The sequence below is a fragment of the Camelus ferus genome, chromosome 2 (assembly GCF_009834535.1).
Source record: "Camelus ferus isolate YT-003-E chromosome 2, BCGSAC_Cfer_1.0, whole genome shotgun sequence".
Lineage (NCBI taxonomy): Eukaryota > Metazoa > Chordata > Mammalia > Artiodactyla > Camelidae > Camelus > Camelus ferus.
In genome coordinates this window covers 63,096,653-63,123,398 of record NC_045697.1, presented here as the reverse complement: position 1 = coordinate 63,123,398, position 26,746 = coordinate 63,096,653, and the positions used below count along the sequence as shown (strand labels likewise).

At 33.3% G+C, this 26,746-nt stretch overlaps 1 protein-coding gene across 11 annotated transcripts in view; it reads right to left on the bottom strand.

The window, feature by feature from the left end:
* The window catches only part of CCSER1 (coiled-coil serine rich protein 1), a 1,107,668-nt gene that overhangs the window by 958,209 nt on the left and 122,713 nt on the right, over window positions 1-26,746 (bottom strand). For all 11 annotated transcript variants that reach the window (XM_032459742.1, XM_032459692.1, XM_032459747.1 and 8 more), the window contains 2 exons: window positions 12,747-14,111; window positions 8,841-9,025 (listed from right to left, as the gene is read on the bottom strand). In XM_032459742.1, coding sequence (XP_032315633.1) covers window positions 8,841-9,025; window positions 12,747-14,070 — 1,509 coding nt within the window. In that variant the 5' untranslated portion in view covers window positions 14,071-14,111. The remainder of the gene's footprint in view (window positions 1-8,840; window positions 9,026-12,746; window positions 14,112-26,746) is intronic.

Genomic DNA, 26,746 nt, shown 5'->3' with positions numbered 1-26,746 from the left:
AATCACTGTTTTAAAGGAGATGCGGAGTTGAAATCAAGTAGACTAGTAGAAGCAATTGCTTTGAAGGAATGGAGGAGGCATCTCTAAGATCACAGTAAATGAAGGACTGGTGGGTAAAAGACTAGGAGTGGGGAGCAAGAACAGGACAGATAGTCTGAGGAAGGTGTTTGAAGTTAATATGCAGTGCCCGAGATAAGCAATTGGTCTGCAATTCATTTTCCCTGAGACAAGGAGGAATGGAGTTTGCTTCCTGGAAAAGTAAGAAGGCAGGGAACTGGTGTAATCTCCTTGTAAACATACTAATGACAGACCTCCTAGGAAACAAACTGCAAACTAAATGGTTTTTACTAGTAGAGGGGTTTATCTAGAGACTGCTTTTAGCATAATGTGACTAATTATCTAGGACTGCTTATGAAAAATGAAGCTAGAATATAGTTTTATGGGATATGGCTCTCTGAAAAATGTCCACGTATGCTGTGTAACTATCTGAGTAAAATATCTAGCTGATTCATGTGGTCAAAAGGGAAAAGCTTCTAGTTGTAAGATAAATAAGTTTGGGGAATGTAGGGTATAGCATGGTGACTATAATTAAAAAGAAAAAAAATAATGAGCTGTTCTGTACTGAGATGGCTCCTTCTGTATCAGTGAGGTGACTATACACATCCTACAGTCCCAACTTCATCCAAGAGTCTGGGCCAGTGCCCATCAGATGCAGAAAGAGAGGAGCTGAGGGCCTGGGAAGCTATTACAGATCTCTTCCCTGATTCCTTTGTCCCTCTTTGACACCTGATGAAAGCTCTGATTCATGTGAGTGTCTCTAGACAAAAAAAAAAAAAAAAATGTGTTTCTCATTGACACATACACTAATCATTGCAGTGCTGAAGACAACTAGTCAAGCATTAAAATCATAATTGTATAAGGTAATGACAAGTGTGTACAATAAAGAGCCTAAGAGAAGGAATGAAAAAAAGGTACTTAGGTTGTATCTGGTTGGATGTAACAAGCTAAGAGCAACAGAAGACACAAACAAAGGAGGAATTTCAAAGCAAACTTTTAGCACTAAAGTAAAATGATAGTTGAACTAAATTATAAAGTGACAGAGTGACAGCTACTCTAAATTAGGAATGACTAAACAAAAATATCATCACATAGGAAAAGTGTGAAATGTACACACATGATTCATGCGTAAGTCACACTTTCTTATCCTGACAATGCAAATATTATGGTTTGTGAGAAAATTATAAATGTTTGTCTCAACTTTAAAATTATTTGAAAGGTAGTAATAATACATTAAAAAATTTATATCTTCTTTATAAACTAACCATAATTCATAATATTAGATATAATTCTACTACAATAATATATTTCTTGACTTCGGAAGTTAAAATGTGTTTTGCTTTTTTAATTTACTAAAATGATTTTAGTGTGTTATATTCAAATTTCAAAATAACAGAATAACCCTAGGATGAATACATTTTTCTTCACTGTAGAACTACAATAATGTAAAAACTTCAAATTCCAATGACTATTCTCTCAGAAAAGATAGGTATTTTGCTCAAGGTCAACTCTGTATTACAGACTGTGCAGCTGTTCAGATGGTCAGAGATTTGTCATGGATTCTGAATCAATAAATATTCTCTCTCATGCTATAAAAGCTGTGTCAGCCCATGGGGTTCCTAAACAAGGCATAAAATAGTTTTCATCTTACAAAAAAATTAGATAAACTGATCCAATTAAAAATAAAATTGTCATTTTTGCATTCTAATCCCAAGAGTAAAAGGTAAACAACTTTCAGTTTTCCAATTTCTTAATTTTAGAGGGATATAAATGATCTAACAGGTATCCTAGATACGGTGTGGTTAGAGAAAAAAATCTTTAATTTTCTTGTACTGTTGTTTTCCCTAATTATTTCCTTGATAAATAATAATAAATAGAAATAGCTACTGTTCTTAATGAAGCTTTTACTACATTCTAATATTGCTTCTGTTACAATGTGATTGCTTATTGCTATGGTCTGAACATTTATGCCTCTCCTCCAAACTTCATACATTAAAATTCTAGTCCCCAAGATGATGGTATTAGAAGGGGGGCCTTTGGGAGGTATTTAAGGAATGAGAGTGGACCCCTCATGAAAGGAATTAGTGCCTGTATAAAAGAGGCTCCAAAGAGATTCCTAACCCCTTCCACCATGTGAGACACAGTGAGAAGGTGCTGGTTATGAATCAGGAACCCTGTTGCCACCTTGATCTTGGACTTTCCAGCCCAGAACTGTCAGAAATAAATTTCTGTCATTTATAAGTTACCTAGTCTAAGACAGTTTGTTAAAGCCACCTGAACAAACTAAGATATTTAGATTTTAAAAATGCAATCACAGAGGGCAAACATAGGTCCTCTACATATTCTCATGTGAACTGCATGAAGAAAAAAGATAATAATTAAGAACTGCAACTTTACTTATTTATTTGAACTCATCTTAAAGTCATTTAAGATGAAATGAATTAGCTCCATGAATAAGCTATTCATAGCATTGTGCACCAAACATACAAATTGTGACAGCTTCTAAATAAAAATGATTCATCCCAAAAGTGAGAAAGAAAAAAAAATGGAATATTTTATCTAATCCTTCTTTTTTAAAGGAAATTCTCAATCTAAATCTTCAGGTTTATAAGAAATGAAGTTGGGGTAGATAAAATACACAGGGAATTTTAAAATACCACCTTATAGACATATTTGACTTAGAACTTGTATTTTTAATGGGTTCACCAATAATATCAAAAACAATTGACTATTTCCTGTCCTCTTTGTATGGCCAGTCCATAACTACTGTAGTGATGTATTCCTGGAAACCATTCCATAAGATCACTTATCCTAAAATGAATGATGTTTCTACTGGAACAGTGTCATAACTGGCATGGCCTTCTTGATCAAGTACTTAGCATCAAAAACCAGAGTTTTATCAAAAACCAGAGTTTTATCAGACAATGCATTACAAAAACAACTGTATATCTGTGTAATAAGTTAAAATGTCAAAAAGAGTGCCAACGCACACCACACTAAACAGTTTAAACACCATACTAAACAGTTTAATTTGTATCTATATAAACATATATCACAACGTAATTAGTAACTTTACCTTTAATTTACCCATATTTCTTGTGCACCCGGGCCTATACTAAGTGCTACAAGAAATGCTAACTTGTACAAAATTTCTTCCATTTAAAATACTGAATGAAGTCTAATAGGTAAAATGAGGCATATTCAAATAACTAAGTGGTGGGTGCCATATACATGATATAACTTGAAGGATGTTGATAGAAAAAGTATCATCAATAACGAGAAAAATCAATAAAGGCTTTATAGATTAGGGCTATTAATCTAAAATTAAGATTCTACTTACCAACAAATGCAATTGCATGTTTAATGAGGGATACTTGTGATTTTCCTTCTTAAAATTTATAAGGATTGAGAGGAACGATTTCTATGCCTCCATTTCCTTAAATATACTAAAGACTTCCTTTTCTCATTAAATGTCCCTGTGACATGCAATGATATTAGCTCTAATTCCATTCACCATAAGTTACACCAAAAGCTGAGATCATTATTTTAACCCTCAAAAAGCCACCGGCATTTTTACATATTTGAAAGTCTCATTTCCAATTTCAGGATTAAGAGGAAGGTTTTCTTGAATCAGATTGTCTCCTCATCATCTTTCCTTTGTTCTTAATTTTGAGCTTGAACAACTTTCATGTCACAAAATGGAAATGTGAAAGTGTATATACCAAACAAGGCCAGGAGAGCTCTTTTGCCCAGTAGATGGTAGAGGTGAGATGTTTTGAAACTAAATCTTCAAACATTAATTTGGTACTTTCTTCTTTACTGTCCCAATGCCTGTTAACAGTCTGTGCACAGGACTAGTATCTGGGCCTCAATGTTAGAAATTAGCCAAAGACACTGGGAGATAATATATACATATATATATATATACACACACACACGTATACATATTTAATAATGTCAGTTGAGCATGTGAGATAAAGTATATAAAAATTAGAGACACAGGAGTCCATGTGCCCTTTTTTAATCCTTTTAACTTTTAATATCAACAGTCACAATTCAAATCAAGCATGCCCCACCCAATCTGAATTTTAGGATGGTCAAAATGGTTAAATCTGGTGTATTGACAAGATTAGGTTAATGTCTCTCAATCTGCAGCCCTAAAATCCTCAAGGGCTGCTTCTTTCATTTTTTGCATCTTTAGAGTAGGTTCTCAATAAATATTTATTGAAAGAAACTGAATGAATGGATGAATGAATAAAGGAAATGGTAACAAAGGAGGAAACAGAGGCCCCAGAAGAAAAGAGAATGCATGTTTAAGTGCTTGGCTATTTAACACAGGGCTTAACTAGAATTAGATTAATCAACTATTGTCAGTAATATCTAAGTCCCGGACTTCAACATATCAAAGAATAAAAATATGATATGAGATGCTAACCATCTGCAAGTAACTCCTTTTTTCTCAAATATGAGTCTGGTCTGTTCTTCCAGCAAAGAAATCTAGCTCTTGTTTTTACTATGCCACTCACAGCTTCTACACAAAGGCAGCAGGACACCAAGCTGCAAATGAGAGGGATTATGCTGTGTCACAGTCAAAGTGGCCATAAGTGAATGCTGTCAGAATCACTTAGCACAGGCAGTTTGGGGCAACTTTGTGGATGTATTTGCTGAGTAATATAAAGCTAGCAAACTTTCCAAACCAGCTTTTTACTGTAATAAAAGCAAACATTTCCAAAATTGGTAGGATTTCCAGACATGGAGTCAAGGAAAGTAATTTAGATATACCTGTCAAAGCCTTTAAGTTAGGAAGAGAGCACATCTCAAAGGACAAAACTTGTGGTTGTGAATGAATCCTTCGATTTCAAAGATGCCTTCATCTTTCTCAACCACAATGACCAGCTCAGTGTGAGGCACAGAGTTAGGGCTCATTAAATGACCACAGACAAAAGGGAGAGAGAAGGTAAGCAGGAAATCTCAGTTAATTAAAAGAACAGAGATAGAATAAACCATCTGGGAATATGAGAGTCATTAGTGCCCATGAAACATATCTGGGTCTACACCATCCAGACACAAGGAAGAGACCACTTTGTGGCCCCTTTTGTGGTTAGCTTGGGCCATGTGATTAGATCTGCTTGTGAGAGGAAATGAAGTGTCTCTCACTCATGGGTGAAAACACTTATTAAAGGGATGAAGATCTCTTTTTACCACTGTGAAAGGCAGTGTTTGCAATGGTTGCTGCTTCAACAGGCTGGATATAGAAGGTGGAGATACTGAACAGAACTCCAGCACTTTTCCACAATGAACATGTAGCCTGGGTAAGAAATAAATCTATATTATAAAGTCACCGAGATTTGGAGGTTATTTGCTCTTACATAGCCTAGCTTATGCTTACTCATACATTCAGGTACCTTCCTTCCTGTAGTGATGCCACGCGCTACATATTGTTTACATATAAATCTATCCTCACATTAATACTCTTTTTTTAGAGCAGGGTAATCTTGTAAATGTTTGGAGTTAGACTTCACTGTGTAAAGCTGTTGGAGAAATCAAGACAAATCCTTACATCTAATCATTTATACACCATAATCTGGAGGGAAAGTTCCTAGAAAGATAGAGCCTATTTTTAGAGAAGTTTTTTTTGTTTTTGTTTTTGTTTATTTAATGTTTGGACCATCCTAAGAAAAGTAACAAGAAAGTTACCCAGAGGAAAATTAGGGAAAGTCTTTATTTAAAGCAGTTTGAAGACATATAATGAATGCGAATGCTTATCAAATTGTTAGATATATTTGGTTTCTTGTAATAAATGTAAGCAAAGCCCAATTTCATCTGATCCACTGATGTTCAAAGAGTTAATCTGCTCCTTCCCTTTCACACTGAAATACCCCCAAAGTATATAAAAACACTAGAATTGTGGTCTATCTCACCTATTAGGGAATATCTTTGGTCATTCTCAGGAACCCTCAACATCTTAATAAATGGAACCATATCTACTGTTAGAATTAAATCCCCGTCAACTGTGTAAAGTACTCCACTTCTAAGCATAAATATCTTCTTCTGTGACAAATTCTTTTTTAAATGAGATACTTCTCAGCAAAGATATTGATCATCAGCATATCAAGAAATATAGTACCACATTTTAAGTCCAGGATAAGTACTAAATTTTTTTTCTTTTTTGTATCGCTTACAGAAGGTTGTGGTCCAAACTTACAGCAGACGTAGGTTGCCTCAAATGTGTTAATTTCATTATACAAAAGTAATGCAAGAAAAATTAAAAATTAATTTTAAATTACTTTCCCCTTAAAGTATTATGCTTTAAAGTTAGACAGTGGAGATCCAAATCTGAATCCTATCTCAGCCACTTACTATCTGTTTTTGAGCAAGCTGCTTATCTTCTTGGTACTTTTTTTCCCTCTTTTGCAAAATGTGATCAATAACAGAATCAATTGGTTCATACTATTGTAAGGACTGAATGTGATAATATATGTGAAGCCTTAAGCGTATACTCTTGCTTCAAATAAACATTAAAAATATATGTTACTATTGTTGCTCTAAAAGAAAATAATAACCGCACATGAATGCATTCTTAAATACATATATTCACTTGAATTATTCTGGAAGAGGAATATAGGAAATATGTGTCACTTTTCACACATAAAGCTATCATTTCCTAAATATATGTTACTCGTTTCACACCTAAAGATATCCTAGCATTTCTTCCTTATATTGCTATGAGTTACAAAAATATATTATATGCATTTAAATTAACTATTAAACTGTAAACTAATTAAATATTAAAGTATTAGAATTTCCGGAGGGTGGATAATAGCTCAGTGGCAGAGTGCATGCTTAGCACTCACAAGGTCCTGAGTTCAGTCCTCAGTACCACCACTAAAATAATAGTAATAATAAATAAACAAACCAAAACAATAAAATTAGAATTTCCAAAATCTTAAGGAAAAAAAAAGTCACACAATAATTTCTGATAGGTTTCATGTGGAAGTTCAAGTGTGTCAGTACTTATTTCAACAAGTATTACCTGTGAACCCAATGACCATGAACAGTATCTTAATCAAGTTTCTGTTCCAATCTCCACAGCCTTTTCCTTACCATGGCGATGGTGTAATCCTGCCATCTAGCGGAGGATCTATATCACTGCAGGGAACCTTCTTGAAAATTTATCAAAAAGTCTCAAATATAATAACAAAACCACATTTTTGTGATTGACATTTAAAATTTTAAACCTTGAAAGTGTACCTGAGAAGAAGAATAATTCTTCCATGTTATGAGGAGAATCACACAGATGCAGTATGGAAAACAAAATATATAAAAAGAATACATAAAAGGCTTAAATTTGGGTAAGTGTAATAGTGTACAACTTACTAATATAAATAATGTTCTACAAAAGAATAACAGAAAGTTCAGGAAAAGAAATCTTTCATAATCATTCATTAGCCATGACTTTTAATGTTGTACTCTATTGGAAATCTTTTTTAACATGTTCTTGTATTTAGATAATTATCAATTGCAACAATAAGAATATAGCATTTTCAATGTAGGAAAGAACAAAAAAAGAGATAAAATATAATATAATGTAATATATTTCTATATATGCAAATATAAACATATATATTACCATTCTTTAGTATAACAGAAACAAGAAACCCATTATCATTTGTTGTTTCATAGAACCTGATTTGCCCAAGATTAAAATCTGGCCAAGTCTGACCTAACGGCTAGAACTTCTAAATTTGAGCACACTGGTTTTGCTATCGCTCAGTGTTGCCTCAGTAACTTAAGGTTTCTACACATTACAACTGTCAGAACTAGATGACCTAATATTTTCCTTTGAAACATAATTCCCCAAAATATATATAAATCAGTGATTTAGTTTCAAGCATTTTTCACATATTCCTATGAATAGGCAGGTAAGTAGCAGATCCTTTTAAAGAAATACTGTTAGACACTGGGAATCAAAGACACTGCTGAAAAAGGACACATTTCTGAGAAAAAGAGCAAAGTGAATTCCAAAAGGCAAGCCTCATCCCAATATTTCTGAGACCTGACGCTTCCTGGACACCCTCGGCTGCAGTCCACTGGTCATCTCTTCCCAGCTTGCTGTATCTCGCGCTAGGACGGAGCTAATACACATGCCTCTAAGACACCCCAATCCACAAGTGCAAGCTCAGACCCTACCTCCCACACACACACCTCATCTCCTACCTTCATTTGCAGGCTCCCCCGATTTGTACCAGGAACCTGGTATTTCGGATACCTGGAAGATGTTAAAGCTTCGGATGAGCATTTCATCTTGACTCCCAAAGGGCTCCTCCCCTATGTAGAAGGTCAGGGAGAGTAGGGTCCACTAAGGGGGCTATGGATGGCACCAACATAAGTGTGGTTTATAGCAGGACATTCTTTAGCATGGCTAGAGGGTGGAGAAATGGTGTGAAACGATGGGGTCAGAGAGAATATCCTCGGGATCAGCATTTTTCTTAGCTTGTGCATCCGGGGTCTTGTTCTAGAATGGAACACACTGAACTTTCCTTGGAAACAAGGAGGACAGGTTGTAAGGGTAGCTTATCGTGGTGTGCTTCCACCTGTCAGACATATGACAGTCTCAAGTGAAAACTGAGCCTCTCTGATTTGTGATGTCAACTGTGCAGACCAACTTTCCCTTCAAATATGAGGTATCTATTCTTCAGTCTGTCTTCATTTTGCAAGAGGCATGAACATGCCAGTAATAAATACGACTATTTTATTAAACGCAGGCACATGTAAATACTTACCATGCTATTCATTTTTGAAGATGATGAACTTGCTCTTTGCTTTCTTAGACTATTAACTTCTTCTGCATTTCCATCTTTTGGTTTCAAAATCATTCTGCTATTTCCTGCAGTTCCTTCTGATGAGGATCGCAGTCTCCTCTCTATAAATCTTCCTTCGCGATACGGACTGAAGCTACTGGCAAGAACTATTTGAAAAACAAATAAATAAAAATGGATATAAATTCTTAAATGCAGTTTTTATATATGTTCCATTGAAAGCAAATGGGAAACTCTTTAAGTCATTCAATAATTCTCTATCACAGAAAACGTTTTGAATTAATAGTGGTACTTTAGTTTACTTAATTATGTAATCACTTTGAAGCCCCAAAATGTTGGAGTCATCCTTGGCTTCTTCATACCTCACATAAATTGTATAAGCAAATCCTGTTCTTATTACCTTCAAATGTTGTACAAAATCTGATCACTTCTCACTACCTCCCCCACTAATATCCTGGCACAAATGCCATCAATGCTTGCCTCCTTTCCTGCCATACTTCCTAATAGTCACCTGCTTCTGCTACTCCCACCTGCCTCTCCCTGACCAAAGCACCATCCATCTTCTACATGATAACCAGAATGATACACTTGCTCCTCTGGTCATAAAGATGATGTTTTTCCAGTGGCCTGCCTGATTCCTCATGATATGACCCTGCTCTCTACCCCTATACTGGGGGCCTCTCCATTGCTCACCTGTTCATCTCTCTAACCTCATCATCTACTGTCCCCCACCCACTCTTTCACTCTGCTTATGGCACACTGGACCTCTTGCTGTTTCTGGAACATCACAGGAATGCGTCAGCCCCAGGATCTTTACCCCATAGCCTTTGCACTGATATATTCCTCTCAAATATCTGTATGGCTTACTCCTTAATGTTTGCTAAAATGTTACCCTGAGTAATATTCTATTCACTAAACTTAAAAATGCAAACTAAAAACAAGGAACTATCAGAAAGAGAAATTAAGAAAACAACCCCATTTACAGCTGCATCAAAAAAAAAAAAAAAAAACCTAGGAATAAATTTAACCAAGGAAGTGAAAAATCTCTAATTTGAAAACTACAAAAGAAATTGATGAAAGAAAATGAAGAAAATACAAGTAAATTAAAGATATAGCATATTTCTGAATTGGAAGAACTAATATTGTTAATATGTCCATTCTACTCAAAGGGATCTACAGATTCAATGCAATCTCTATCAAAATTACAATGACATTTTTCACAGAAATAGAAAAAAAAATCATAAAGTTTGTATAATAGAACCACAGAAGACCCTAAATATCCAAAGCAATCTTGATTAAGAACAAAACTGCAGGCATCACACTTCCTGATTTCAACCTGTTTTACAAAGCTATAGTAATCAAAACAGTACAGTACTGGCATAAAAGGAGACACAAGGATCAACAGAACAGAACAGTGAGCCAAGAAATAAAGCCATGCATATATGACAATTAATTTTTGACAAAGAACCCAAGAATATATGATGGGAAAAAATAATCTCTTCAATAGAGAGTGTTTGGAAAACTGAACAGTCACATGCAAAAGAATGAAACTGGAACCTTATCTTATACCATACACTAAAATCAACTCAAAATGGATTAAAGACTTTGAAGTTAAGACCAGAAACTGTAAACTTTATAGAAGTAAACATAGGGGTAAGCTTTTTGACACTGACCTAGGTAATGACTTTTATTTTTTAGATTTGATATCAAAAGCAAAGGAAATAAAAGCAAAAGTAAACAAGTAGGACTACTTCAAACTAAAAAGCTTCTGCACAGCAAAGCAAACAATCCAGAGATAGAGAGAGAGTGAGAGAAGACAACCTACTGAATGGGAGAAAATATTTGCAAATCATATATCCATCCCATAAGGGGTTCATACAACTCAATAGCAAAGAAAACCTAAATTTAAAATGGGCAAAGGACCTACAAAAACATTTTTCCAAATAAGCCAACAAGTACATGAAAAGGTACTCAACAGCCCTATCATCTGGGAAATGCAAATCAAAATCTCAATGACATATACCTCACTTTTGTTAGAATGGCTATTATCAAAAAGCAAAAAGAGAACAAGCGTTGTTAAGGATGTGGAGAAAGGGAACCCTTGTGCTCTGTGCACTGAAATGTAAACTGGTGAAGCTACTGTGGAAAACAGTATGGAGACTCTTCAAGAAATTAAAAATAGAGCTACCATATGATCTTGCAATCTCACTCTTGGGCACATATCCAAAGGCAACAAAATCTTCTTCTCAAAGAGGTATCTTTACTCCCATGATCACAGCTGCATTATGCACAATAGCTGAGGTATGGAAACGACCGAAGTATGAGTCAACAGATGAATGGATAAAGAAAATGTGGTATCTACATTCAATGGAATATTATTTGGCCTTAAAAAGAGAAGGAAATCTTGTCATTTGTGACAACATGAATTAATCTCAAAGACATGCTAATAAGTAAAGTCAGCCAGAGAGAGAAAGACAAATACTGCATGCCATCACTTACATGTGGGATCCTTTGTAAAAAAGTAGAACTCAGAGAGAGTAGAAAAGTGGTTGCCAGGGGCTGGGAGGTGGGGGAGATAGGGAGAGACTGGTAAAAGGGTACAAACTTTCAGTTATAAGATAAATATAGCCTGAGGATCTAGTGCATAACAAAGTGACTAAAGTTGATAGAACTGTATCTTTCAATTGATATTTGCTAAGAGTGTAGAACTTAAACGTTCTCAAAAAAAGAAAAGGTAAATATGTGAGGTGATGGATATGTTCATTAACTTGATGAGTGGGAATCCTTACACAATGTACACATATCAAATCATTACTTTGTCCACTTTAAATATATAATTTGTCAATTAATAACTCAATAAAGCTAAAAAATGCAAACTACAGTCCCACTCCTCACTTCCTAATCCTTTATTCTGCATTAAACTCATCCCTAGCAGTCATCACTATCTGACGCTTATTTATTTGCATGTTGTCTGACTATTCCCAGTAGAAAGTAAGCTTGATGAAGGCAGGAATTTATGCCTGTTTTGTTCATTGCTATATACCTAGTGCCAAAACAAATATTTATTGAATGAATGAATGAGCTGTTCTGTTTGGGCTCATCTACTGGTCAAAAGACTTTTGGCTAGAACTTATTAGGCCAACATATAGCAGTTCTTTTTAGCAACTTTTTAAGCCAATGAATAAAAGTTAAATTGCCAGAGAGCTCAACATTCCATTACTAATTCTGATATGAATGTATACCTAACACATTCATATGTATATTAAATACTAAACACACTTAATAATAAATACAGGCTAAATTTAGTATTATGAGATTTAGCAATTCTTTCTTGCATAAAGTGCATTTGTCTAAAATGTCTTCAAAATCTTTAAACCTCTAAATTATAAAATCCTCATGAATAGTAGATGAATTTCTCCAATTGATGAAAATGAGAGATAGTGTACAATCAACTTTTCCTTGCTGACATTACCAGTTTATTTACCTATCTCTATTTTATAAGTTGTAGATAATATGAATAATGTCCAGGAACAGGCACCATAGTGTCAAAGTCAGTGAAATTACTTTAATGTCTTAAATGGCTTGCAATTAAGATCTCAGTCAACAGATTAATAGTTAGCAAAATAATTGTTAGTCAGTCTCTAGTGATAAATATTTACAGTATTCAGTTCAATATTGAGACAAGTCATCATTTCTAAATAAGAATTAGATATAATACGGATAATTTCATTTCTACCTTTTTTTTTAAACTGCCTAAGATTCCAACCTGAGGTCCACCTTTTTCTACCAATGTGATTTCATAAAGTTATTTATAAATTATAATGTAAATGATAATTCATGTATTTTAATATACAAAGAAAATCAGCATACCTTTGGCAGGATTTGCATCATACCCATATGACGTTTTGTTAAAGATGTGATGATCACCAGAAGAGGGTATTATCCTTGAATCTGAAATAGGATGGACCCCTTTAACTCGTTCAGCTATTGCTTTATGTTGCTCACAATATCCAAGTTTCCTTGGGGAGCTTGTCGCCAGCATCGCTTCACCATTTTGTATCAACATACATTCTTCTCTTTTTATACCTGCTGACAGGTGAGTCTCTGAGTCACTCCCATTCATAACAGGTAGTTCAGTGATTTGCAGTAACACTTCCTTCTGGTTAGCAGCAGAGGTTTCTGGTAAGGAATTAGATTCGGTGCTACATCGACCTTCTAACCTGTATTTCCCAGGAGACATAATTGCACAGGGAACAGTTCCCACAAGGTCTATTGTTGTCTTTGTAACAGCAGCAGGATTGGGAGAAATCTGAGAGGTAGAATCATTGTGGCCAAAGTTGTCACAGTGGGATGCCAGGCTTCCACTTTTAGGAAATCCATCCGCTTCAGACACAGAATCTTCAGTCAAGGCTAAGAACTCTGAAGGAGTCTGAGCTGTAGTAAGATCAGCAGAAAGCAATGGAGATTGTAAAGAGCTTCCCGCCCGTTCTGTGACATCCACAGAACAAGACGGAGAAGCTCTTACTAATACAGGTTCCCTCTCTTGGTACTGTGCAATTTCCAGTGAGAATTCAGACTGTTGTACCAGTGAAATGGACTGGCTCTGAGGAACTGGCTTAGAAAATTTATAGTGAGATGAAAAAGATTTAGTAAGAAGCTTCTTTGTTGACTGCTTAACAGAACGGCGAGTCTGTTCTTCTGTAAATCCAGAATCATCCCCCTCACTTTTGCCAGAACTCAGGCAATTTATGAAGACGTTCTTATTAGCTGAGTGCTCCTTTTCCCTTTCAAAATCCTCTGTCAAAGACCTTGTTAACTTCTTATTTCGTGAACTACTAAAACCAACAGAATGTCTCCCCCTGGTTTTAATATGTTCTTCCAAACTCAGTTTTTGCATACTGCTGTGACCAGGTTGAGCACCATTTGAAATACTAAGGTTCTGGTTGGTAGGTTCTTGCTTGGGTTCACTCCCTTTCTTGTGATGGAAGCTAATGGAAGGAGTACGGAAGATGCTCCTGCGTTTACCTGTACTACCTGAGCTTGAGTTAGTGCTGGAAGGAGAGGAACTGTGGACACCAACTGTATTACTGGAGGAGGGTGAAGAAGGCAGAGAATCATGTTTTCTGCTAATACTCCTTCTGAATATTGGCAACCGGGAGACCAGGGTAGATCGTCTTGATCCAGAGTCCCCCATCGGGACTCCAAGGCTTGCACTGTGATAGCCAACTTAGCAGCCTGAGAAAAGTTAAAACAAAGAGAAAAAGTTAATAGAATTCAATGATAAATAAGACATTTTAAAACAAAATACTGGTTTTTCATTTATGACAGAATTTTGTTACACTAAAAAAATATAAATAGTAAAATTCTGATACTTAAGGAATAAACAGAATTTCTAAGTAGCAAAATATCCAATAGTTTGTATAGAACAAACTTATAATGGTGCAAAAACTTTAAGATGATCAAGAATAAAGTCTATTTAAGAGTGTTATATTGGGAGACATGAGATTATTACTCAAGACCCAGTCTTACTACTTACACTGGCTCTACAATTTGGTAAATTATTTAATCTTAACGTTTTATGTTTCTTTATTTAGATTTAGTAGGTATGTGACAGCCATGATCATTGCCCTCTGGGTAAAATGTCCCACCACTGCCTCTGTTAGCCAGCACCAGATGTACCAAGGGACTCAACAAGTTACTGACCTGAGCTTAACAGAATCATAGACCAGACTAAGCAATGACCTGACCCGAACAATCTCCACTCAAAGAAAAAACCACTGGGACAGATTCTTCCCTTTGGTGTTTGATTTAGGAAGTTTAGAGATAATCAGGCCATTGTCAGGGGAAAGTAAACCATATCATAAAGGATCTAAGGTAGAGCTATAAACAAGGCAATAAAGTTATAAGGAAACCACAGCTATAAGCTGGAGAAAAGACAGACAAAAGCTAATTCAGCTGGTAATGCTGAGACAAGTGAGAATACATACAGTGAGAAACAGAAGCACAGAAAAATTATGAACCATATTAATGTCAGGGTACTAATGATGAAGACAAAGGAGGAGGAGAAGGCAGCAGCTATAGTCCATTAACTGTGATGTACCAAGTACTTTAAACAGATTATCTCTTTTAATGCTTACAACTATAGAGGTAGACAATAGTACTATGGACATTCTACAGCAGAAAGGTAAATTGTCTATGTCACTCAGCTAATAAGTGGTAAAGCAGGAATGAGAAACTAAGCCTTCCCTAACCGCAGGGTCAGCTTATAATCAGCATGGTATATATTGTTTTCAGTAGGGTGAAGAGCCAAGAGTTTATGCTGCTGGAGGCAAAGGTATGTTTCCACCTCAGGAATTCCTAGTTGTATGGTCAATCTTTATATTCTGGTGACTGCTATTTCTCACTGGTTCTCCTAATGTGACATGATTTGAGTCCTATTTTGTTTTGTTTTGCTTTGTTTCTAAATTTTACTTAATTTCTGACCTATAGTATACACACCCTTTTGGTCAGCTTGAATCATACTGTTTCATTCTACTGTTTTTTGCAACCAAAACTAACAATAACACATACAACATAAAATGACAAGCCCTCTATTTTATCATCCTTACAGATATATTATGAGGCTGATCAAGTGAAAAACTTTCATGTCCTTGAAGTATATGACAAAAATGGAAAATATTTTCTCCTTCAGATATGCATTCTTCAATATTTGATATGTTGTTCCAAATCATATAAAATCAAACAGATTTGCATTACATGATTTTTACTAGATGATCTTTAATTGCACTCACTAAATTTGAATTTAAATCAAACTACATGTGAAAAGGAGTCAGAAGGGATAAACTGGGAGTTCGAGATTTGCAGATACCAACTACTATATATAAAAAGATAAAAACCAAATTTCTTCTGTATAGCACAGGGAACTATATTCAGTATCTTGTAGTAACCTTTAATGAAAAAGAATATGAAAATGAATATATGAATGTATATATATATGACAAACATTATGCTGTACACCAAAAATTGACACATTGTAACTGACTATACTTCAATTAAAAAAAGTTTTAAAAAATCTAAAATTAAAAAAAAAAAAAACTACATGTAGACAACTTCTAAATCATTTAAGTATTCTTGTAGGGCTTTGGCTAAAGAAAGCTCAAAATACAAACGAAGACATTTTAGCTCTTGAAATCTTTCACAAATTAAAACTATCTCATTTTCCTACAAGCTTAGATGTTCTGAAATGGATATAAAAAATACAATTTTTTCACAATTTCACTCTTAATAATGCTTTAATTAACATCATTCTCAGCTCTGATTTTTCACTTATATGCAAGATTTATTTCAATGCCCAGTGAATAATTTTGCTGTAATTAAAGCATTACCAATCATTATGATTTGCAGCTGGTGTTGAACCTATGGCCTTCAATGTATTAATGTCAAGATATTTACCATTAATGTCAAGGTATTTATTATTATTCAGAATTTATGCATATTGAAATATTTCTTGACCTCTTTTCTAGAATTTCTTGCATTTGTATTAGCATTTAAAAATAAAAAGTGAATAAATCTCTTATCTCTTAGGCAAGTATTCAAAGGGTTTAACTAATGAAAAAAGTTCAGAAAAAAGAATTACAATAAAAACATCTCTTCCTGAATACTTAATAAAAACAACCAGACTTCCACTGGGTATAAATAATACATTTGAGCTACTATATATATATATCTGTCCTAATTTCTTTAAGTAAAAACATCATGGATATACAGAAATATTTACACACTAAATGGGATGACATGGAGTAGATATAAAATCTATTAAAGATAAAAACCTTTTTATGATTCATTTTATTTGCTAATAGTCTTTTAAATGAAGTTCTTTATTACAAATAAATGAGAGAAAGATAAAATATCTAGAGGTTGGAATTACCCATGTTCTTTTAAAGACTGGATGCTATCTACATCTCCAGATTCATTATTCCCCTTCTCATATTTCATTCTCTAATTCAGTGATTACTATTTGTCATTTCCTGCTCACCTTCACCATCAAGGCATTAGCAGATGTGGGTCTGTGTTCATGGAACACCTTTCCTGTAACTCTGATGTGGTAAAATTCCTATTTCTACAACATGGTCCCTTCTAGAATGGCATCTCTGACCCTCTTCCCACTCTCTTCCATTTTGGATTTAGTACTCCTCCTTTATGTATCCTCAAGTATTACCTTACATGGTAAATATCTACTTATTTATCTGACTTTGCTATTTTACCATAAGTTTCTTAATCGCAAAAGCCATTTCTGCTTTGCTTTGAGACCCCAGTGCCTAACACACAATCAGTACCTATAGAGTAAATGGATTCCATCAAATGAAGTTTTAACTTGAATACATCCATATTTCAAACATAAGTAAACATATCTTTCCTCACTACCATAAATGAATGCTATAATTTTGAGGTTAAGTATGCTGAATTACAAGTTTCAGAGTCGTAAGTTAACTGAAAGCCTTTCAAACTGGAAAATCACTCAATAATCTAAAATTTCTAACATTTGAAAACAATGTTAACAAGTTGAATAACAATATCATCACATCAACTTCAACTTATTCACTAAAAACAAATACATTACAAGTTAATTTTATTTTTATTAAAATTTTATTATGATTGTAATTCCTTTCACTCCTTAGCAAATCTTGTATACATTTTCACATATTTTTATAAATTTCCAAATCAGATAAAACATATTTTCTCAATTATCATCTAATGTTTCTTGGTTCAGAAGTCATAGTCACTTTAACCACAACAGGTCCTGAAAATATACAGGTTGAACTAGACCCTGCCCACTGTACAGGGATCTTTATTACCATAAACATTTTATTTGGAAAAAAAATTATTTATGTAAGAAGAATGTCTTCTAAATTTACTTCTAATGCTTTCTAAATAAACAAAAGTTACACTGACTTGTAGGTAATACCACCTCCACAGAAGCAGACTAACCCTATTAAAAGTGGTGTGAAACTCAGTTTGATCTCAACTGAAGAAATAGTATCCTTTGCTCTCTAGCACCAAGATTTAACAAAAGGCTCCAAGGGAGTACTTTATTCAGTCATCTCTACAACCTTAGCAAACACTGTCATTACCCTTAATAGAATGCAACTTTATATGGTAGATCTATTCTGAATAAAATTAGAGCCGAATTTCTTATTTGGCATGGTTGAAAAAGATATGGATTCTAGTTAAAGGGGTTATAAGGATCATTAATGTTACCTATAGAGTAAAAGTAAAACGCATTAAAGAAGGAAGAAATACTGGGGGGAAAAAATCACACTTTCTGATGTAATTTCAAAGGCATAAATCGAAGACATAAAATAACCTTGCAGGATTTCACAGCTACCATCTTGAAAACTGATTACCATATACACAAATAGGTACATATATCTGTGCAGGCAAAAGAAACAAAACAAAATCCCCTTTATCTTTTTCTTTCTTGTTATTTTTCAAGTATTTCTTAGAATTTGAATAGCCCTCATACTTCTTCACAATGAACCAAAGATGATGAAGAGTCACCGATGTCTCACATTTGACCTAGTACTAAGTATCCTTTGTTTTTCTGCCTCCCAAAACTGGTGGTGTTTTACTGCAAGAACAAAACTAACAAACAAAAATACCTCTTACACAGACATGCAATCAGTATAAAATTATTTTGGTTTCAAATCCAAATTCTGCCACTTACTAGTAGCTTAAACTAGAACATAGATAATAATTATTTGACAGATTTTAAGAATGGAAGGAACAACAGCAGAAAGAAACTTTACACTATGCCTGGTATAGAGCAAATCTCCACTGTCCTCTTTTTCGAATGAAATGCATTCAAGCAAGTGGTGCTTCATGGTACAACACACTGAGTGATTATGAAAATGAGCCACTTATCAAAGTCAGCCCCAATCAATCTATTTTTTAAAAATCACCTAAAAATTCTGGGGAGGGGGTATATAAATTTAGATCTGTATTCTAACCCCTTATGATAAACCTCCCTAAAATATACATTTTTTATTGAAATTTAAAAACAATGACCAATATTTGAACTGCTTGTCGGTAATGTTGCATAAATTAAAACTGGTCCCAGCTCTATTCTTTTTCAGAAAAGGTATAAAAAAAATAATGTTAGAGCCTAAATGATCACATTAAAAAGAAAATCAATGATACGTGGTGAAAATGGAAGAAGGAAAATTCACAGAAACCAAATATTCTCTAGGTAACAATTTTCATTAAGAAAGTGATGGCAGAAAATAAATCACATGTAAACATATCAAAAGACATTGATCAATTTTTACCAAAATTAAATAAATAGATTGAAGAAGTTTCCAAGTCAGTCTCATCTAATTATGTAATTTAGATGCAGATTTAAACGAGGCTCATACCTGACAGGTGTCAGGCTTAGCTGAAAAGCACTCCAGTTCAGATTCTGTTTTACAAAGGTCATGAAATTTGTATCTCAATGTTCCTTTTTTTATTGAAGTATAGTTGATTTACAATGTTGTGTTAGTTTCAGGTGTATAGCCATGTAATGCAGCTTTTTTTCAGATTATTTTCCACTATAGGTTATTAAAAGGTATTGAATATATTGTTTCCTGTGTTATATAGTAAATCCTTGTTACCTATGTTATATGTAGTAGTATGTATCTATTAATTCCATAGTCTTATTAATAAACTTTACCTCGTGTAATTTATCTTTAAATGTATTTCCAAAATGTTTCATTGTTTTCTTTTAAATGAATAGGGAATAAATGGAGGCTTTTTTAATAGATAAATCACTCACATACATGGACAAGGGCCACTTCTGTCAGGAGGGTCAATGAGGAGAATATGAGATACATTAAAAGGATGACTGATCAGGACCAAGTGGGTTATTGATTGATCACAGGGAAGAGGATGAGATTGTTAGCAGAAGGTAGGAAGAGTCAGAAATCATAAAGCTGACTGGATATATTTAGTTAGCAATTTACTAAATTTGCATATAATTTAGCCACATTGAGTGCACTGTTATTTTCAACAAATAAGCAAGAACATAATCCAAACAATAACTGCTTATATCAGAAATGTTTGCTTATATCAAACTGATTTGACCCTAACAATGGTATTAAGCAGAGACAGACTGTCCCTAATTGGATCTATACAAATCAATCTTCCAGGTAAAAAGAGAAAGAGAGTGGGTGGTGCTAAATTAGCATGATAATGGATACTGTTACAATAGGGAATGAGAATACATGTCAAAGGATTATTCTAGCAGGATTTGGGGAAGCAGATGAGTCTTTTTTGTCTGAATTAACAGAAGGACAGGAATCTTGATACATATTTAGAAAGACATGTAATCTTGAGAGCAAGCCAGATAAAATCTTAGTTCTTTAGTGGCCAGAAGAGACAACAGTGGGAGAAGGGAAATACAGAAAGAATGGATTTTGGCCAGAGATCAGACAGAAGTTAGTAGTGAAAGAATAAAGAAGTCTAAAAGTTGTATCTACATGTGACTCAGCCTTAAGTAAATAAGAAGACTACGTTTATATTCAAAGAACGTTATAGTTTATGTTCTGGTATTTATACACAATGAATGCATTATTGTTAAGAAAGTAGATTCTCATGCAAAAATATCTGGATTTGAATTCAGCACTACACATAAGAGTTGTGTGGCTTTAGAGTGGCTTAAAAAGTTATTTAAACACCCTGAGCCTTCATAGGGATAACAGTTGCACCTGTCTTAAAGGTTTTGTGATAACCAAACAAGTAAAAGCAAAATAGCACTTAGAACAGGGTCTAGGACATTATAAATGCTTAATAACTATAAATTATCAAGAAATATTAGACATGTTTGTACTATTTCACAACTAAGTATATTTTAATTTAGCTTATAACCTTCCAAAGCTCTCTCAGCTGGAAGTTCTAATTCTGTCTACTAGTAGACAAATACTGTCATTTCCAGAGTCAGTCCTGAATACGACAGAAAGGAAGGTTAGAGGTCACAGTACCCAAACGTCAATGGGCTTGGGGCCAAGTACCACTACAACACATGTGTGTGTGTGTGTATGTGTACATATATATATGTATGTATATATATAAAAATCTCAATATCAAACATTACAAACATTTAATAACTTGTCTCTTACAAATTATTTCATTCAACCATGGCTTGCTTTTGACCCAAAATATTATTTATCATATTGATCTCCTTCCTATGTTCAGTTTATATTTTTGTTAAGTAAATATTAAATTCAATTATTCAGTATTTTTTTCACTTCCAACAAAATAATCCGAACTTAAAGAAGCAAATAACTGACACTATTATGAATATTCAAAGACAGTCTCAGACCCTCAACATGACTCCCAAAAGTTGAATTTCATAAATTTGGTGAGCAATACTAATGTCAATACAACAAATATACACCTTTAAAGAGGCTAGCACACATCTGAAAATATGTTTGTTAATAAAGTATAATTATTTTATTATATAAAAATAATATTAATAACAATTATACTATTCTTTATAATCACATCTTACACGGAGAATTTGGTTTAGTCTTAAAATATTATTCTGCAAAAAATTTCCTCACAATATTCTAGTTTAGCTTTCTTAGAAACACAGCCTGAGCAACAGATTCTTGTTCAAGCAATTTATTAAAGAATTACTCTTGGGAGAAGGTGAGGAAAGAAGGCATGACAGGGCAGGGGGAAAAGCTAACCAAGGATGTGTTGCAAATGGAACTTGCTTCAAGTGAATCCCATGGGATCTGGAGCACTTACTGATACCTTGGGACAGCTGGCTGATCTTTTGTATCCCCATGTCAGTCAACCAACTGTAGACTTCTCTAAGGAATGGGAAAAAAATTTGAAAAGTATAAAATAGACAAAGGATTGATATCTGGAATATATAAAGTATTCTTATAAATCAATAAAAAAAAGACAATCCAAATAGAAAAATAAATGAGCAAAGAATATCATTATACAAATCCCAGAAGAAATACAAATTACCAATAAATATATAAAAAGAAATTCAAACCCAGCAGTAATTAGGGAACATAGAAAGGACTATGTGATATCATTTATATGCAGAATCTAAAACAATAAAATAAACTAGTGAATACAACAAAAAAGAAACAGACTCAGAGATATAGAGAACAAACTAGTGGTTAGCAGTGGGGAGAGGGAAGAAGGGAGAGGCAAGATACAAGTAAGGTATTAAAAGGTACAAACTACTATGTATAAAGTAAATAAGCTACAAGGATGTATAATTCAGAGGAAATAGCCAATATTTTATAATAACTACAAATGGAATATAATCTTTAAAAGTTGTGAATCACTATGTTGTACACCTGAAACTTACATAATATTGTACATCAGCTACACCTCAATTTAAAAAAAAAAAAAAGAGCTCCTATAAGCCAATAAGAAACAGACAACACACTGGAAAAAAGATAGCAAAGAACACAAACAGGAATTTCATGGAAAAGGAAACACAAATCACTAGTCAACATATAACAGATATTCAACTCCATCATTAATCAAGAAAACCACAGATATTATATTTCACCCATAAAATTTTAAAACTAAATAATATCAAGTTTGGATGAAAGTAGTGGTACTTATAGACACTTAACAAAAGAGTCCAAATTGTTAGGATTATTGTAGAAAATAATGTATTAAAATATCAAATTAAATAATTTCACTTCTCAATATTTACCCTAGAATAATACACATCTGCACAAAGAAACACACATAGAGATATTCAAGGATGGTTTATAACAGTTAAAAATAATTTAAATTTCAATTAATAGGAGACTCTAAAAAATAAAATATGGTATATCTATTCTACAGCATTTAATATATAAGAGCTAACCACATAAAGTAAAAGATATGAACTGACAGAAAAACTTATTAAGGTATTAATAAAAGTAAATAGCTAAAAGATATGCTAGATACATTTTTATGTAAATTACAATGTATTATGAAATTTTAAAGATAATACTCTACAAAATCACACGTGTGCACATGCATAGGAAAAAATCTAGAAGGATATACTTCAAAGTGTGAAAAGGAATTATCCTTGAAAAAATCCTTTTGACTGGGTGTTGGCATCAATGGAGACATTAATGTATGTAATATGAGCTTTTAACAATGGAAATGAATTCATGTGTTACTTTTACAATTAAAACTTTAAAAATTCAAATATAGTATAAAAATATGGCCTATCAAAATTACATAATGCTGAAGAATAGAGGCGTTGTAAATGTTTTAAAAGTAACCTGAAGGGTACACAAAAATCAATGACAGTAGCTGCCTCTGAAAGATAATGAGTACATAGGAAAACGTTTTTTGTAAAAATAATTTGACCAAATATGACAAGATACAAAAATAAACCGAGTGTTTTTTAATAATCGAATCTTTTATATTTTAACGTAAAATATTTAAATAAATAAGACCTATGGAAGTGCTAAGAATCCTAAATTTATATGAACACTTTGTATTTTTAATGAACCTACATTTTTAACACAAAACTCGTATTTTATGTCACTGTCAGTCCAAAACAAATGTTTATAAATTGACAATTACTTTTCTAAAAGCTCAAATTCTATTTAGTTTTGCTATTGAAAACTATTTCCATCTTAAAAAAAAAACTCGTTATTCCTTTGTCATATGATAATTTATCTGGATATTGTCAGTGATAGTTCAGACACAAATTATGTGTTCCTGGCTTTTCACAATCTTTTTAGTGTCTTCATATTTCAACAACACAAACATTAAACCACCACATATTATGTAGTTGAATAATAAATTTAAGTTATATCATGATTTGGAAGCATGTGGTATTACGACTTTTTCTCATTAATGATAAATTGATGCCATTATATAATTCTTTCCAAGGCTAGTAAACTAACCAAACAAGTCAGTTTATATTTCCTCAGTTCAAATACATGCTACTTTTAGACATTTATAATGGTTTATTTGTTTACTAAATATTAAAATCACTGGATTTCCTTTTTTTAAACTAAAATTGTAAATAACCAAGTTTATAATAACCTGCAGTTACATGTATATGCCAGCAGAGGGTGGAGAAGATCTTCCTTTTAAAAGTAGTCTTTTTTTTTTTTTTTGTACCTGTCTTTTTTTAAGTGTTTTTGAATTCAATATATAATTGTCACATTTATCAATGACATTGTTTTACAATATATCTATGGATATAATTTCTCTTGGACTGTTTCTTAATTCATAAAATTAGAGAGCTGAATAGATGAATTCTATGAGGCCCTCTAATTTTTTAAAAATACCTGTATGCAATCTGTGAAGTGTAGGATACATACACACACATCTGCTAATAAAATGTCATTCTGAGTATCATTTTTTTCTAGTTTAAAGTCAATGACAGTAGATTTATTACTGTCCCATAGATAGGAAGATAAAAACAATGTCCCACAGATTATTGCCACAGACATAGTGTAGTGTATTTTACAAAAAACAAGAGAGAGAAAAAGAGAGCAAAAGCACATCTGGGAACACAGTCTATTGGCTATATGATAAAATAAGAAATATGACAGCAAATTTGTTTCTTCTACTTTTATCATATTTATTTCTGTAAGCCCTGAATCTGACCAAGTCATATCTTTTTCTTTTATTATTTAAAATTAAGGGCTCTGTAATTCATGAATTAGAATAAGGATATAGCTTTTGGAATCTAGGGGGGGAAAGGGCATGGCTGATATTTTACACATTTTAGTAAATAAAACCCTCTGATATAATATAGTATCAGATTGAAATTATTTCAGATTATGTTGAGATAAATTTTAAATTGGTAGAAAAACCGAATATTAAAACAATTAATGGATTTACTCTAGATCCATAAAATACACTGAGATTTTATTAAATATATTAAGGTACATTTTGTTACCTAAATTGCTTTAAGTTAAAATTTTATTTATTTTCAGGGAGTTATATAACATATTATAATAAAGGGGACATAATAAATTCAGTCCATTTCTTTCTTTAAAAAATAACCTTAAACTTTGCTATTAAATTTACTTAATTGTCTTCTTGTGAGGCTATGGCCCTGCATCAAAGACCACTACAAGGAATGACTGACTGGTACTGAAGTTATACTGAAACATGTACTGTTAATTTGATAGACTAATTAATAAAAAAGAACCCGGGAGAGAAGGACCTATGCTTATGCCAAATGGGTTCCATTCCAGCTGCAGTACTTCGTAGCAAGTGTGATGCACTGACTTGAGTTGCCACTAGATGGAGATTTTGCATCTTGGAATATTTAAGGAGTTCTGCCTCAGTGAATGACTACTGCACAGAATTCAACCCTTGGAAGGTGTACTTCTCTTTGAGGATAAAGAAACTGAAATCTAGCTTGGTTAAGTACCTCATTCCAAGACAAATAAATAGTTGTACTAACATTTATAGAGCTCAGAGTTCTTTTTAAAAAAATTTTTTTATTGAAGTATAGTCAGTTTACAATATGTCAATTCTGGTGTACAGCACAATGCTTCAGTCATACATGAACATACATATATTCATTTTCATATACTTTTTCACCATAAGCTACTACAAAATATCAAATATAGTTCCCTGTGCTACACAGTGTATACTTGTCTACCTATTTTATATATTCCAGTCAGTATCTGCAAATCTAGATTCCACATATGACTGGTTATCATATAGTATTTCTCTTTCTCCTTCTTGTTTACTTCACTTAGAATGACATTCTCCAAGGACATCCATGTTGTTGCAAAAGGCATTATTTCATTATTTTTTATGGTCAAGTAGTATTCCATTGTATAAATACACCACAACTGCTTTATCCAGTCATCTGTTTATGGGCATTTAGATTGTTTCCATGCCTTAGCTATTGTAAATAATGCAGCTATGAACATTGGGATGCAAGTGTCTTTTTAAATTAAGGTTCCCTCCAGATATATGCCCAGGAGTGGGATTACTGGGTCATATGGTAAGTCCATTTTTAGTCTTTTGAGGAATCTCCATACTGTTTTCCACAATGGCTGCACCAAACAACATTCTCACCAACAACGTAGGAGGGTTCCCTTTTCTCCACAGACTCTCCAGCATTTATTGTTTGTGGACTTTTGAATAATGGCCGTTCTGACTGGTGGGAGCTCAGTGTTCCTGATAATGGAATTAACTAATCCAAATAAAAGTAGAGGCTCTGTCATTGCCAGAGACATGTCCTTATTTCAAACAAAGACTCTTGCTCTGTAAACATCTGATATATCCATATAATATTGTTACCATTTTTGTATAATTTTAAAATACAAATTATTTTTTAAGAAGCTATATTAACATAATTTTTTCTTATTTCCCTTATGTGGCCTTTTTTAAAACTGAGTTACAAATCACTGGAAGAAGTGATTTTGTATTTAACGATTACATATGTTATTTCATATTATCCTCTTAATGACTTTGTTAGGTAACTATAATTATTCTTATGAGGTAAATAAACAAATTTGGGGTCTGAGAGGTAAAGCTGAGATTTGAATCATGTATTTCTGATGCTGAAGGCAAATTTTGAAATTACATCCTTCTGCCTAAATGCACAAAATAGAGTGACAACAATATGATATTAAATAACAATATTCTTAATGTTATTGCTGCCCTAAGAATGTATAACTGGGAGTGGCTTAATATTCCAAATTGGTAGTCCAATGACAGATCCATTGACAGGAAATCAAGAGGAGTTTCAAATGACTCTTCAGGTCACAAGGAATATGAATTCTGTAGAAAAAAAAGCACCCACTAGCAAAGAATGTGCAGAGTGCTGGGTTCAAAAACAAGAGTGTGAGAGGGAGGTGAGACAAAGAGAAATAATGTGT